This window comes from Pipistrellus hanaki, assembly GCF_964339955.1.
Source record: "Pipistrellus hanaki genome assembly, contig: scaffold_41, whole genome shotgun sequence".
Classification (NCBI taxonomy): domain Eukaryota; kingdom Metazoa; phylum Chordata; class Mammalia; order Chiroptera; family Vespertilionidae; genus Pipistrellus; species Pipistrellus hanaki.
This window is the reverse complement of record NW_028182292.1, coordinates 781,317-794,018: the sequence shown is the minus strand read 5'-3', so window position 1 is coordinate 794,018 and position 12,702 is coordinate 781,317. Positions and strand designations below refer to the sequence as shown.

The 12,702-nt window shown below is 49.8% G+C and overlaps 2 protein-coding genes across 13 annotated transcripts; one reads left to right on the top strand and one right to left on the bottom strand.

Moving 5' to 3' along the window:
- Window positions 1-979: 979 nt before the first annotated feature.
- Window positions 980-2,925, bottom strand: COMMD5 (COMM domain containing 5). 5 transcript variants are annotated; one of them, XM_084907182.1, is made up of 2 exons: window positions 2,880-2,925; window positions 980-2,078 (listed from the first exon to the last, which is right to left on the bottom strand). In XM_084907182.1, the coding sequence occupies exon 2, from the start codon at window positions 2,022-2,024 to the stop codon at window positions 1,350-1,352; it is 675 nt and encodes a 224-aa protein (XP_084763308.1). In that variant the 5' UTR covers window positions 2,025-2,078; window positions 2,880-2,925; the 3' UTR covers window positions 980-1,349. The 5 variants fall into 5 exon arrangements, with proteins under 5 accessions (XP_084763308.1, XP_084763306.1, XP_084763307.1 ...); XM_084907180.1 differs by lacking the exon at window positions 2,880-2,925 and adding an exon at window positions 2,474-2,744; XM_084907181.1 differs by lacking the exon at window positions 2,880-2,925 and adding an exon at window positions 2,573-2,744.
- Window positions 2,926-2,972: 47 nt separating this feature from the next.
- On the top strand, window positions 2,973-12,572 carry ZNF251 (zinc finger protein 251). Of its 8 annotated transcripts, none has more exons than XM_084907151.1 (5): window positions 2,973-3,074; window positions 3,963-4,011; window positions 4,271-4,379; window positions 4,788-4,901; window positions 11,065-12,572. In XM_084907151.1, the coding sequence occupies exons 2-5, from the start codon at window positions 3,979-3,981 to the stop codon at window positions 12,525-12,527; spliced, it is 1,719 nt and encodes a 572-aa protein (XP_084763277.1). In that variant the 5' UTR covers window positions 2,973-3,074; window positions 3,963-3,978; the 3' UTR covers window positions 12,528-12,572. The 8 variants fall into 8 exon arrangements, with proteins under 8 accessions (XP_084763277.1, XP_084763276.1, XP_084763275.1 ...); XM_084907150.1 differs by having other exon boundaries at window positions 4,247-4,379; XM_084907149.1 differs by having other exon boundaries at window positions 4,208-4,379.
- The last annotated feature ends 130 nt before the right edge of the window (window positions 12,573-12,702 follow it).

The following is a 12,702-nucleotide window of genomic DNA, read 5'->3' as shown; positions in this document are numbered from 1 at the left end:
GTGTCTTTCACTCTGGGTCCACCATCCCAAGCTGACCAGCACACCCACCCTGGAGCTGCTGAGAAAGGCCCCTCCTCCTTCCTGGGTGTGCTGGTCAGCTTGGGCTGGTGGACACAGAGTGAAGGCTCAACACAGATCCTTATAAAACAGCAGTCAGGGTGGGACGTCCCTCAGTACCCTCACTTACTTCGACACTCCCCTCTGCCCATAAGTCTTCCTTGGATCACTGCTCCCTCACCTCTTGCAGATCTGCTCAATACCATCTTCTAGGAGGCCCACGTTATGACCCAATGTAAAATGACAGCCTAATTCTCCATAGTCCTGCTACCCATTCCCTGGACACTGGCCTATTTTATCATTTACTATCCTATATAATAAAGAGGTAATACACAAATTGATCCTCATACCCTTGCACAAGATGGCTGCCCCCATGTGTCAAAAATGACTGGCAGGGGAGGGCAGTTGTGGGCAATTGGGCCTGTAGGGGAGGGCAGTTGGAGGCAATCAGGACTGCAAGGGGAGGGAGGGCAGTTGGGGGCAACCAGGCCAGCAGGGGATGGGAGGGAGGGCAGTTGTGGGGTGACCAGGCCAACAGGGGAGTAGTCATCAATCAGGCCAGCAGGGTAGTGGTTAGGGGGTGATCAGGCTGGCAGGCAGGAGAGTAGTTGGGAGCCTGCAGTTCTGGTTTGTGAGAGGGGTGTTTGACTGCTGGTTTAACTCTAAACCAGCAGTCAGACATTCCCTGAGGGGTCCCAGATTTGACAGGGCAGGTTGGACTGAGGGACACATACCAAACCTCCCCCACCCCCTGACCGTGCATGAATTTTGTGCACCAGGCCTCTAGTATCCAAAAACAAGCTACACCAGTTATTTGTCGTTATGCACTCTGTAATGTCTTCCTCTCCCCACTACAATGCTGGCTCCTTGAGATCAGGGATTTAAGACGAGGATGAAATATCCACTCTGAAACACATGGTTCATAGAAACAAATGAGCAGAACACTCAGACGCTACCTGGGGTCCAACTGAATAAACTTGGCATAAAGACCTTGGACTGGGCCCTAGACTGACCAGACCAGATGGCCACCCTGGAGCTGCAGATACCCTCACCCAGCAACGCCACCAATAGCCAGGGGAGGTGTGTGCAGCGTGACATGACCTAGGAAGACATGTTTTTAATCATTGCTTTACTCCCAAATAAAGGAAAAACAGTGCTGACTTTTTCAATCAAACAGAATGACATGGCTGCATTCACAGGCTCACTGAAGAGTGTCTCCTACGCAGATGGGCTTCATTTTGGATATGGCTGAGCAACTGCCCCCCGGTCACCAGAGCCACTGGGAGAGCAGGTCAGTCCTGCAGTTTGTGCTCACACTTCTTCTCCAGGTCAGCCATCTCCTTCAGCACCAAGGCCACGCTGTACCGAAGCTCCTGGAATTTGACTGTGGGGACCTCAAAGTGGTGTGCTGACCCATCTGAAAGTGTCAGCTGCATCAGGACACTTGGCTGCAGGGACCGGGCCAGGGCACTGGTAGAGATTGTCACGTCCACCCTCCACCGAAAGTTGGCAACGTGGGGCAGACAAGCCCCCTGCTGCCTGGCCACAGCGTCAAGGAGAGGCCGCTGGCTCCCAAACACCACACTGGCCAAGTCCATGACCAGGTCTTGGGGGATGCAGAGTTCCTGGAGCTGGTCCTTGAAGGTGTCAGGCTTCAGGCTGGCTGGGGGCAGCCGGAGGGCCTGCTGGAGCAGTGTGTGGGTGCCAGCAAGCAGGGCACCCAGCCGCTCCTCCGACAGGTGCGCAGTAATCCCAAGGCGCTGCACAGCTTCACGGCAGTCCTCTCCCTGCAGGCCACTGACCACCAGCTTCAACAGCTTTCTGAATGTGCCCCTGTCCAAGTCCCCCAGGAGCCGGGGCATGGCTGCCACCTCTGGGGGAAGCTGGGCCCCCAGGAAACTCACCTGGCCGCTGTGACTGACACCAGGGTGATGCAAGTATGGAGCTACAGCTCCGACGGCGGACATGACTGCTTCCTCCTCTCTGATAAACCGGCTCAGTCAGGTCCCAGCTGCAACTGCCTGGAGGGGGTGGAGAGAAGCCTAGTGACTTCCCACGTCCTTTGGATCAGTGACAGGACTGACCTGAGTCCCACCTTGGAGACAGTGGCAGTGGGAACTACTGAATACAGCCCATGTCATGGGAAGCACCCTGGGATCCGGTGGTCCCAGGAAGAGGGGAGGCAGGAGTTAGCAAGAGAGACGGCAGGGATGGGAAGTGAGCAGCCAACGACGCGGGATAAGGAGTCGACAGATATGCGACCGGTTCGAGTCATGCCCTGAGCTCGCCGCGGCATCCTGGACACCTTACGTGGGCACGAGCCAAGGTCAGCGTTCTGCGGCCGCGCCCCAAGCTGCGTCGAATGGGCGGGCCGGCGCGCCACCGTCGCGGACAGGCCCCCGGCCTCCAGAATTACCTCGCCGAGGTGACGAAGGGACGGCGTGCCGCTCAGCAGCCCCCTCCCGGGAGGGGGCGACCCAACCCACGGTGCTCGCAGGGCCGAGCCACCTCCCACCTGGCGCGCGCGAGGTCTGAAGCGGAACAGCCCGAACACAAAGCGGCAAGGCGGCGGAAGCCACCCAAAAGTACTTCCGGGAAGCTCTAGGACGCCGGGAGGACCCGATCCTCTGAGATCTGCGGGCCCGAGTGTTTCCCCTTTCACACAGATTAGAAAACGCAAATTCTTTTCTTTTCAAGAAAAAGAAAATAAAAGGTTGTACAGGGCTGGCCCTGGCCTGGAGCGGAGAGTGGGCTCGGTGTTCGGGGTCCAGCCTGTCCTGCAGGTCCACCTGCCCACCGGGACCCTCTCCGACGCCCCTCACCCCGCCAGATCACCGACGGCGCGAGTCCTCCGCGGTCCTAGAGCAGCCCCGGAAGTGCCAGGCGGCCGCGCTGCCGTTTCCGGCCCCCGCGGCCTGTGGGGCAGTGAAGCGGGGAGGGCGCGCCTAGCTCGGGTGCCTCCCGGCCCCGCCCGTTCCGTCTGGCCCCGCCCCTCCCATCGGGCCCGCTACGCCCAGGTGAGCATCCCCTACCGCGCGAGCACTCCGCCACCGGCTGCGAGTGCGGGCGGGAGCCGCCGGGGCCCAGTGCGGACGGAGGAAGAGCCAGCCGAGTGGGCGGGTTCGAAGGGAGGCTGGGAGGGCCCCGCGGACCGAGGTGCCCAGGCGGAGCCTCGGGAGGTTTCACCCGAGGTCGAGACGGGCTGGGACGGCGGCGCGGAGGTTTAAGTGACCTGCCGGGAGGAAGGTCGGCCCCGGCCGGCCTGGGCGTGCGGTGGGAGCGTCGGGCTGTGTCTGCAGCCTCGGGCTGCCGGAGCTCGCGGGCCGGAGGAGGCCACCGGGGAGACTTGGGAGAATGAGGACCTCCGCTTGGCCTGAGGGGCGGCGAGGATATGGGAGGCGACCCAGGAGGCTGGGGACGAAGGGGTGACGAGGGCGGCGAGCTTCTGGCAGCGTCCCGGGCCTCTCGCCCTGTGGGTGGGGGCAGATGGGGGCTGCACGCCTTGTGTCAGATGCAACTCGGCCTCAGGTGGGCCCGGAAACTGGACCAGTGGAGCAGCCAGCTTTCACTCCTCAGCCCCCGGCCCCATCTGGATTCTGGCTCTTCCAGTTCTAGTGATTTAACGAGTAGATGGGCAGTCAGGCACGCGCTGAGTCCTGCTGCAGGGTGACCTGCCTCTGACCAGCAACTCCTATAAGAGAAAGTACTCGTGGCCTCGGGGGCCACTCCAGGAACCCACTAATGGCACCCTTCACCTGTCCGCCCTCACACCCCTTGGGCCCTGGAAGTTAATGAAGTGATGTAATGACTCTGAGTGGGTCTGAGTGTGGGTCCCCTCCCTCCGAGGGTGAGCATTGGAGGCCCAGGCCAGGGCACCCCCCCTCAGGTCCTGAGTCTTCCTTCAGATCCTGCTCCCCCAGGATGGCAGATGCACTCGGGCTTCCAGCGCCCCAGGTGAGTTCACTTTCCTCCCTACCTTCCCTTTTCGGGAGCGGTGAGCCCACCTCCTGCAGAAGCCGGGCTTCCGAGGCTCCCAAGGACAGGGCTCTGGGATTGGACTCACACCCTCCCCAGGGACAGGGACTCTGGGAACTCAGCCGGGTCCTCGTGGCCGGCTGGTCCTCGGGCTGAGCGCAGCAGGTGTGCCCAGTGGGCGCAGCCCCAGGGCAGCGGCCACCTGTCGTTACAGGAGGCGGTGCCGCTGACCTTCCAGGATGTGGCCGTGTACTTCTCTCGCTCGGAGGGGCAGCAGCTGGACTCAGACCAGCGGGCACTGTACAGGGATGTGATGCTGGAGAACTACGGGCACGTGGCCTCACTGGGTGCGGTTCTCCCTGGGCTTGTGGTGTGGGCCTCTGGGGAGCTCGGGGGCTGCTTCCAAACCTTAGAGCCCAAAGGGGAGGGTCCTACCTCTTGTTCCCAGGTACCCGTCTGGTCTCTGCCTGGCTCCCAATTCCAGACTTCACTCTGCATGCCCGTGCCCACCTGTGTACCCAGGGGCAGGAGAACGGATGAGTTATTCTCCTTCAGTGCTCACTCTCAGCCCCTGCTCCTGACCAGTCCCTTCCACTCCACCAACACACACATTTTGTGATCCCTGCCCCTCTCCCACCTGGGGTGACAGTGTGGAGAAGCAGGAGTCCTCCGGGGAAACTACACTTCTCACCTGGCCTGTAAGATGCAGTGGGAAGTGCTCTGTTCCAGCTCACCCAGTGCCCTCACCTCAATAGGACTCCCTGTCCCTAAGCCGGAGCTGATCACCCAGCTGGAGCAAGGTGAAGAGCTGTGGGTCCTGGATCTCATGGGAGCTGAGGAACCGGAGCCCTTGAACAGCTGCAGCACAGGTGAGAGTAGGTGGGGCTGGTTAGGTGATGGGCTCACTTCCACGGGCTCCTGGCGGCAGCCTGAACAGCGGAGTATTCCGGCAGACATGTGTGCCTGTTTTAACAGCTTTCATTTTACTGATTTGTTTGCTTTCCTTTTAAAAATACACAGTTCCTCCGGTTATTAGAGAAGTTTGCATTTAGTGATTACGTCTATGCTAAACCTGTATAACAACTTTACTTTTTTATATAATAGCCGTTCTATTTTCCTCCTCTAGACAGTAGCTATTGGTTATCTACCTATTACACAAACTTCTATCCTTTTTCTCCTGCATCTCCTGGTCTTAGTCAATAGTGTTTTTTATTTATTATTTATTTATTTATTTCTTATTTTTTAAAAATATATTTCATTGATTTTTCTTACAGAGAGGAAGGGAGAGGGATAGAGATCTAGAAACGTCGATGAGAGAGAAACATCGACCTACCGGGGATGTGCCCACAACCAAGGTACATGCCCTTGACCAGAATCGAACCTGGGGCCTTTCAGACCGCAGACCGACGCTTACCGCTGAGCCAAACCGGTTTCGGCAATAGTATTTTTTAAATGTTTACCTTGGTCTGTTGAACATACTTTTATTAGTATGTTCTAAGCGACATCTCTGACTCCCAGCTGCTGAGATGACCAGTGATGTGATCTGCTTTCTCTGCCCATTATTCTCCCATTTTTTTTCAGTTGTCAAAGCATATAACACATCATCACTCTTATCCTCACCTGTGTTAGTACCCTAGGTCTTCAATTAAATTTCCACCCTGAACCTTTCTCCTACATTTTATCAAGCATTTCCTGTTTGGATGGAATGTACCTCTAGTAGCATAAACTTGCTGAGTTTTAATAGCCACAACTACGTCAACCACATCTCTTATCAAGATAAGGAACATCCCCATGACTCAGAGGACTCCCTGGGTGTGATGTTATTGAGCACATGCATGACTTTTTTCACTAGAGATAAATTAAGAGTTGAATTGTTTTTTAAAACCATGATTCTGGCCCTAACCGGTTTGGCTCAGTGGATAGAGCGTCTTCTGCAGACTGAGGGGTCCCAGGTTTGATTGTGATCAAGGGCATGTACCTTGGTTGTGGGCACATCCCAGTGGGGGGTGTGCAGGAGGCAGCTGATCGATGTTTCTCTCTCATCAATGTTTCTAACTCTATCCCTCTCCCTCCCTCTCAGTAAAAAAATCAATAAAATATATATTTAAAAAATTAAACAAATAAACAACAACAACAGAAACCCACGATTCTCTGTAGCTGGTTGCTCACAGGGTAGAGCGTTGGCTTGCGAACTGAAGGGTCCCAAGTTTGATTACAGTCAAGGACACATGACTGGTTGGTGGACTCAATCTCCACTGGGGGGGATACAGGAGGCAACCCATCAATGATTCTTTCTCATCATAGATGTTTCTATCTCTTCCTCTCCCTTCCTCTCTTAAATCAATAAAAAATAGGCCGAAACCGGTTTGGCTCAGTGGTAGAGCGTCGGTCTGTGGACTGAAAGGTCCCAGGTTCGTTTCCGGTCAAGGGCATGGACCTTGGTTTCTGGCACATCCCCAATAGTGGGTGTGCAAGAGGCAGCTGATCGATAATTCTCTCTCATTGATGTTTCTAACTCTCTATCCCTCTCTCTTCCTCTCTGTAAAAAAATCAATAAAATATATTTTAAATCAATAAAAATATATTTAAAAAACAGTAACAAGATGATTCTAAAAGCCACTGTTTTGTTGTAAATTTGACTAACGTGTTGATTGTGCTATTCTAAATTTGCAATGGTATTAGGCTGTTATGTATGGTTAGTGCCATGAAATGAACGGAATGCCCAATGTGTCAGTTCCCCACAGTGTCAGCTCATGAGAAGAGTGCTCATTTAGGAACCTGAAGTCCTGTCTGGGGAGGTGAGAGAAAGGGCTGCCCAGGATATAGAGTGTGGGTGCGATGGCACCCCTGATGGGGCAGGGCCCACAGAGTGTCCGGGTGTCCAGGCCTTTCAGTTTGATGGGAAAAGGTGGTTCTGTTTCTGTGAGGTTTTCTCATGCAGAGGAGCAGTAGTGAACACAGTTGCCTTGCCTTATTTTTTATTTTTTATTTAAAAAATATCTATTTGGCCGAAACCGGTTTGGCTCAGTGGTAGAGCGTCGGTCTGTGGACTGAAAGGTCCCGGGTTCGATTCCAGTCAGGGGCATGTACGTTGGTTGCGGGCACATCCCCGGTAGGGAGTGTGCAAGAGGCAGCTGGTTGATGTTTCTCTCTCATCGACGTTTCTAGCTCGCTCTCTCTCCCCCCCTTCCTCTCTGTAAAAAATCAATAAAATATATTTAAAAACATATTGATTTCAGAGAGGAAGGGAGAGGGAAAGAGATAGAAACATCAATGATGAGAGAAAATCATTGACCGGCTGCCTCCTGCATGCCCCCTACTGGAATGAAGCCCGCAACCTGGGCATGTGCCCTTGATGGGATTCGAACCTGGGACCCTTCAATCACTAGGCTGATACTCTATCCACCACCTATGGCAGTTGCCTTACTTTAGAAGTAATTACCTCAAAGTCTGTTGGTGACAGGTGCCAGGTCGAGCCTGGTGAGTATTGAAGGAGAGGATGTTTCTCAGTATTAATGTGTCCTGGCGCCTGAAGCGCTGTTGTCCTCAGAGCTTTCTGTTATAGCTCCAGCAGCGAACCTGCACATGGACTCTTGTTGGGCTGTGGTTGCAGTGACCTTGTTAGCATCATTGGTCTGGTCTTCCTTTGTCACCATTTCTAGTGATTTATTTTATACGTGCTGTCCTACCACAGATGACCTCTGGGAGGCAGCAGAGCCTCACCCCTGCTGCTGTTTTCCTGCAATCATCCAGAAGGCCCTGGCAGCCAGGTGTGGGAAGCTCTGTCCACTTATCTCTTTTGTTTTCTGGATTCTGTTTTGACACATTTCAGTGGATTCTGGTTCTGCTGGGTCTGTCATAACACTGATGACAGTGGGTGAGGCCACCCACATGGATGTAAGCAGCTCTATCCCCGCAGAGTTGAGAACAGGTCAACAGGTCAACAGTGGAAGATTTTCACCAAGTGTCCGAAAGAAAAGGGGTAATATGTGTACAACAGCATAAAATCGATTTTTAAAACTCTCATTACATTAATATGAGACAGCAGGGAGGAAATATAATTTAACAGGATTTTTGTTTGATTCCTGAAAGGAGACTATAGAAAAAAATAGGTATTGGATATTTTTCCATGCTAATTTAGATTCTATCTATATCTATCTATCTATATATCTATCTATCTTATCTATCTATTTCTATCTCTTTATCTCTCCATATATATATACACATACATACATATGTATGTATATATATGTATATATATCCTATATAACAAAAGAGTATTATGCAGATTGACCATCACTCCAACACACAAGATGGCTGCCCCATGTAGTCAAAGATCCTGCCCCCATGTGGACACAAGATGGCCATCACAAGATGGCCAGCAGGAGAGGGAAGTTGGGAGGCACCAGGCCTGCAAGGGAGGGCAGTTGAAAGGGACCAGGTCTGCAAGGGAAGGTAGTTGAAGGCAATCAACCCTGCAGGGGAGGACAGTTAGGGGTGACCAGGCCAGCAGAAGAGAGAAGTTGGGGGCAAACAGGCTGGCAGGGGAGCAGTTAGACATCAATCAGACTGGCATGGGAGTGGCTAAGGGGTGATCAGGCTGGCAGGCAGAGTGGTAAGGAGCAATCAGGAATGCAGGCAGGTGAGCAATTGGGAGCCAGCAGTCCTGGATTGTAAAAGGGTTGTCTAACTGCCCTTGAGGGGTCCCAGATTGGAGAGGGTGCAGGCTAGGCTGAGGAACACCCCCACCCCCACCCCACTGAATTTTGTGTACCGGGCCTCTAGTGTGAGTGTGTGTGTGTGTTTATGTATATATGTGTATATATACATATATGTGTGTATGTAAAACTTATTTTTTTTTTATATTATAGCCAGGACAAAATACTATTTTTTCCTTTAAAAACACTTTTTATGTGGGGTTGAGGACAAATATGTGATACCTTAATCAATAGAGAAATTAAAAAACAAAACAAAAACACTTTTTATTGCCCTGACTGGTGTGGCTCGATGGATAGAGTATTGGCCTGAGAACTGAATGGTCCTAGATTCGAGTCCGCTTAAGGCCGGGGTTGTGGTGCTTGATCCCCAGTGAGAACATGTCAGGCAACCAGTAATTCTCTCTCATCATTGGTGTTACTATCTCTCTTTCCCTCTCACTTTCTCACTAAAATCAATTTTTAAAATATATTACCGTATTTTTCGGACCATAAGACGCACTTTTTTTCCGCCAGAAGTGGGGGGGAAAAGTCCCTGCGTCTTATGGTCCAAATATAGCCTACACATATACTGTAAAAAAAAAAGTTTTTTTACTTGCCCGGCTCTGTGTGGTCTCTGTGTGCTTGCCCGGCTCTAAAATGGTTCTAAATGCTGCTGTTTACTTTACAGGGTTGATTACATGTGTTTATGACTGTGATGTTGGGTTTTAATGCACATAAAATATTTTAGGACACTATTTGTTTCAGAATCTTTTTTTCTCCATTTCCCCTGTCTAAAAACTGGTGCGTCTTATGGTCTGGTGCGTCTTATGGTCCGAAAAATACAGTAAATACTTTTTATCGGAAAATAATGTACATACATAAAATCATACCATTTGTAGCTGTAGTGCTTATTGGATTTTCATAAATTTAATGTGGACACAACCACCAGATAAAAAACAATGTTAGCAGCATGGAAGCACCCTTGCTGACCCTCCAATCACTGATCATTGCTACCTTCAGGGTAACCACTAGGTTTTGTTTTGAACTTTATATAAATTGAATTGCCTCCCCCCTCAGAATTATGTCTGTAACACCATGTAATAGGCAGGGATCATTTCTTCAATTCTCATCAATATTGGAAATCACTATGTTTTAAGTAAATAGAATAAAGCCTAAGGTTTTTCTTTTGTTTGTTTGTTTGAATTGATTTTAGAGTAAGGGAAAGAGAGAGGAACATCGATGTAAGAGAAACACAGTCAGTTGACTTCAGCACGTGCCCCAACTGGGGATCAAACCTGCAACCTGGGTTTGTGCCCTGATAGTGAATTGAACCCTCCACCTTTTGGAGGATGGAACAACACTCAAACCAAGCCACCTGGCCAGGGCAAGTTCAAGGTTCTTGAGCTTGTGTTGGTGCCCTTATGACCATTCCCTGTCCCTCTTGCCACTTTCCCCTCATACTTCTTGCTGCTGTCACAGTGAGATTCTTGAATTTGCTGGATTCTGTCACACGTCACATTGAGGGCCTGGTCTGCCATTACTAACTGTCATCTTCAGGCTCTAGCTGAAACCACTTCCTCCCAGAGGTCTTCTGTAACCATGTAGACCAGCTTGGAGGCCATGCTGTATTTCCCACATTGCTGTATAGTTTCCCTATCACGTGATTCATCATCCTTGTTAAAAACTTACTTAATTGTCTAGATACCTGAATAATATATAAGCCTCAGGAGGTCAGAGGCTGTATTTGCCTTCTTGTTATATTTCTTACCTAACATATATCTGGCCTAAATATTTGCTGAATGGATTAATTTGCCAATTTGATAGGTGAAAAATTATAATTTGTTTTAATTTTTATTCCTTTGGTTGCTAATGAACCTAAATATTTTTAACCCGTGGACTGGTCATCTTTAATTCTGAATTCTACCTGTCACCTATATTTTTTTATATATATATATATATATATATATATATATATATATATATATATATTTTTTTTTTTTTTTTATTTATTTTTTTTTTTTATTGATTTTTTACAGAGAGGAAAGGAGAGGGAGAGAGACAGAGTTAGAAACATTGATGAGGGAGAAATATCAATTCAGCTGCCTCCTGCACACTCGCTACTGGGGATGTGCCCGCAACCAAGGTACATGCCCTTGACCGGAATCGAACCTGGGACCTTTCAGTCCGCAGGCTGACACTCTATCCACTGAGCAAAACTGGTTAGGGCTATATTTTATCTTTTACAGATGCTTTATGGGTGCTTTTTGACACATTATAGATATTATCCCTATTGGATGGTTTTCTTCAATAATGCCTTTTTGCTTTTATGTAACAGATTTTGAGATTGGTACCAAGAAAGACCTGTCCATTCTAAACCAGAAATGCTCTGAAGAAGTAAAACCCCCAGAAGTGATATCAAGCAGATTCTCAGGGTTCGATCCACAGGCACCTGTGTTGCAGGGAGTTTGGGAACCTGAGGATAAAGTAGAAGGACACATGTGGGATTCTGTTGGGCAGAGTTTCAAGAAACTTCATCTTCACAAGAGAGTTTTTAGTAAAGAAACTGCCATGTGCAGGGAAAGGTCTCCAGGAGAAAGAACCCAGGAAGGTGGTACGTTTGATGGAAACTTGAATCTGAATCAAAGTTCTGTTAGACGTCAAAAAAATAAAACAGGAGAGAGAGCTTTTACATGTGAAACATGCAGCAAAACCTTCAAATACAATTCAGACCTAACCAGACATCAGAGAAGTCATACCGGGGAAAAACCTTATAAATGTGGTCAGTGTGGGCGAGCCTTTGCTCTCAGCTCAGGCCTAATTTTGCACCATCAAGTTCACACTGGAAGTAAACCATTTAAATGTAATGAATGTGGGAAGACTTTTCGTCTCAACTCCCACCTAGTTCTCCATCGGAGACTTCATACTGGAGAAAAACCTTTCAGGTGTAGTGAATGTGGGAAGGCCTTCAGTCGTAGTTCAAGTCTTATTCAACATCGAGTCATTCACACAGGAGAGAAACCGTACAAATGCAATGAATGTGGAAAAGGCTTCAGCCAGAGCCCACAGTTAACACAGCATCAGAGAATCCACACTGGTGAGAGACCGCATGGGTGTGACCAGTGTGGGAAGGCCTTCAGTCGAAGTTCAAGCCTAATTCAGCACCAGAGGATCCACACTGGAGAGAAGCCCCATGTATGTGACCAGTGTGGGAAGGCCTTCAGTCAGAGCTCAAGCCTTTTTCTCCACCACAGGGTGCACACTGGAGAGAAGCCCTATGTTTGTAATGAGTGTGGCAAAGCCTTTGGTTTTAACTCTCACCTCACTGAACATGTAAGGATTCACACAGGAGAGAAGCCCTATATTTGTAATGAGTGCGGCAAAGCCTTTAGCCGGAGTTCAACTCTTGTTCAGCATCGAAGAGTTCACACTGGGGAGAAGCCTTACCAGTGCATTGAATGTGGGAAAGCCTTCAGTCAGAGCTCACAACTTGCCCTACACCGAAGAGTTCATACCGGAGAGAAGCCCTATGAGTGTAGTGATTGTGGGAAAGCCTTCAGCCGGAGGTCAACCCTTACTCAGCATCAGAGAGTTCATAATGGAGGGAGCTCTCATGCCCACAGAAAGTGTGGTTCAGCCTTTGTTCCTGGCCCCAGCCTTAGGCCACATGGACAGATGCCCACTGGAGAGAGACACTCTGTGTGTGATGGACACAGCAGAGGCTTCAGTCGTGGCACAAACCTTGTTCTGCATTGGGCGATTCACAAACGTCTCATGTTTTCAGAATCAGTCACTGTGTAGCCTTTTGAATCTGGCTTCTTTGGTTTAAGTACAGATTCATCTTGATGTGTGTGCCAGTAGTTCGTCATTCTTTACTGCCCAGTAACATCCATTGTACAGTGGAGGCAATTAGTTTACCCATTCCCCACTGAAGAGTATTTGGGTTGCTCTGTCTGGAGCAAGTATAAATAAAGCT

What these genes read in the sequence shown, in the direction of transcription:
- ZNF251 (XM_084907145.1), top strand. Translation starts at nt 3,862, where the DNA reads ATGACTCTGAGTGGGTCTGAGTGTGGGTCCCCTCCCTCCGAGGGTGAG. An exon ending in TCGGGCTTCCAGCGCCCCAG is followed by an intron (nt 4,012 to 4,207) that starts GTGAGTTCACTT and finishes AGGTGTGCCCAG; the next exon opens with TGGGCGCAGCCCCAGGGCAG. An exon ending in CGGGCACGTGGCCTCACTGG is followed by an intron (nt 4,380 to 4,787) that starts GTGCGGTTCTCC and finishes TCACCTCAATAG; the next exon opens with GACTCCCTGTCCCTAAGCCG.
- COMMD5 (XM_084907182.1), bottom strand. Translation starts at nt 2,024, where the DNA reads ATGTCCGCCGTCGGAGCTGTAGCTCCATACTTGCATCACCCTGGTGTC.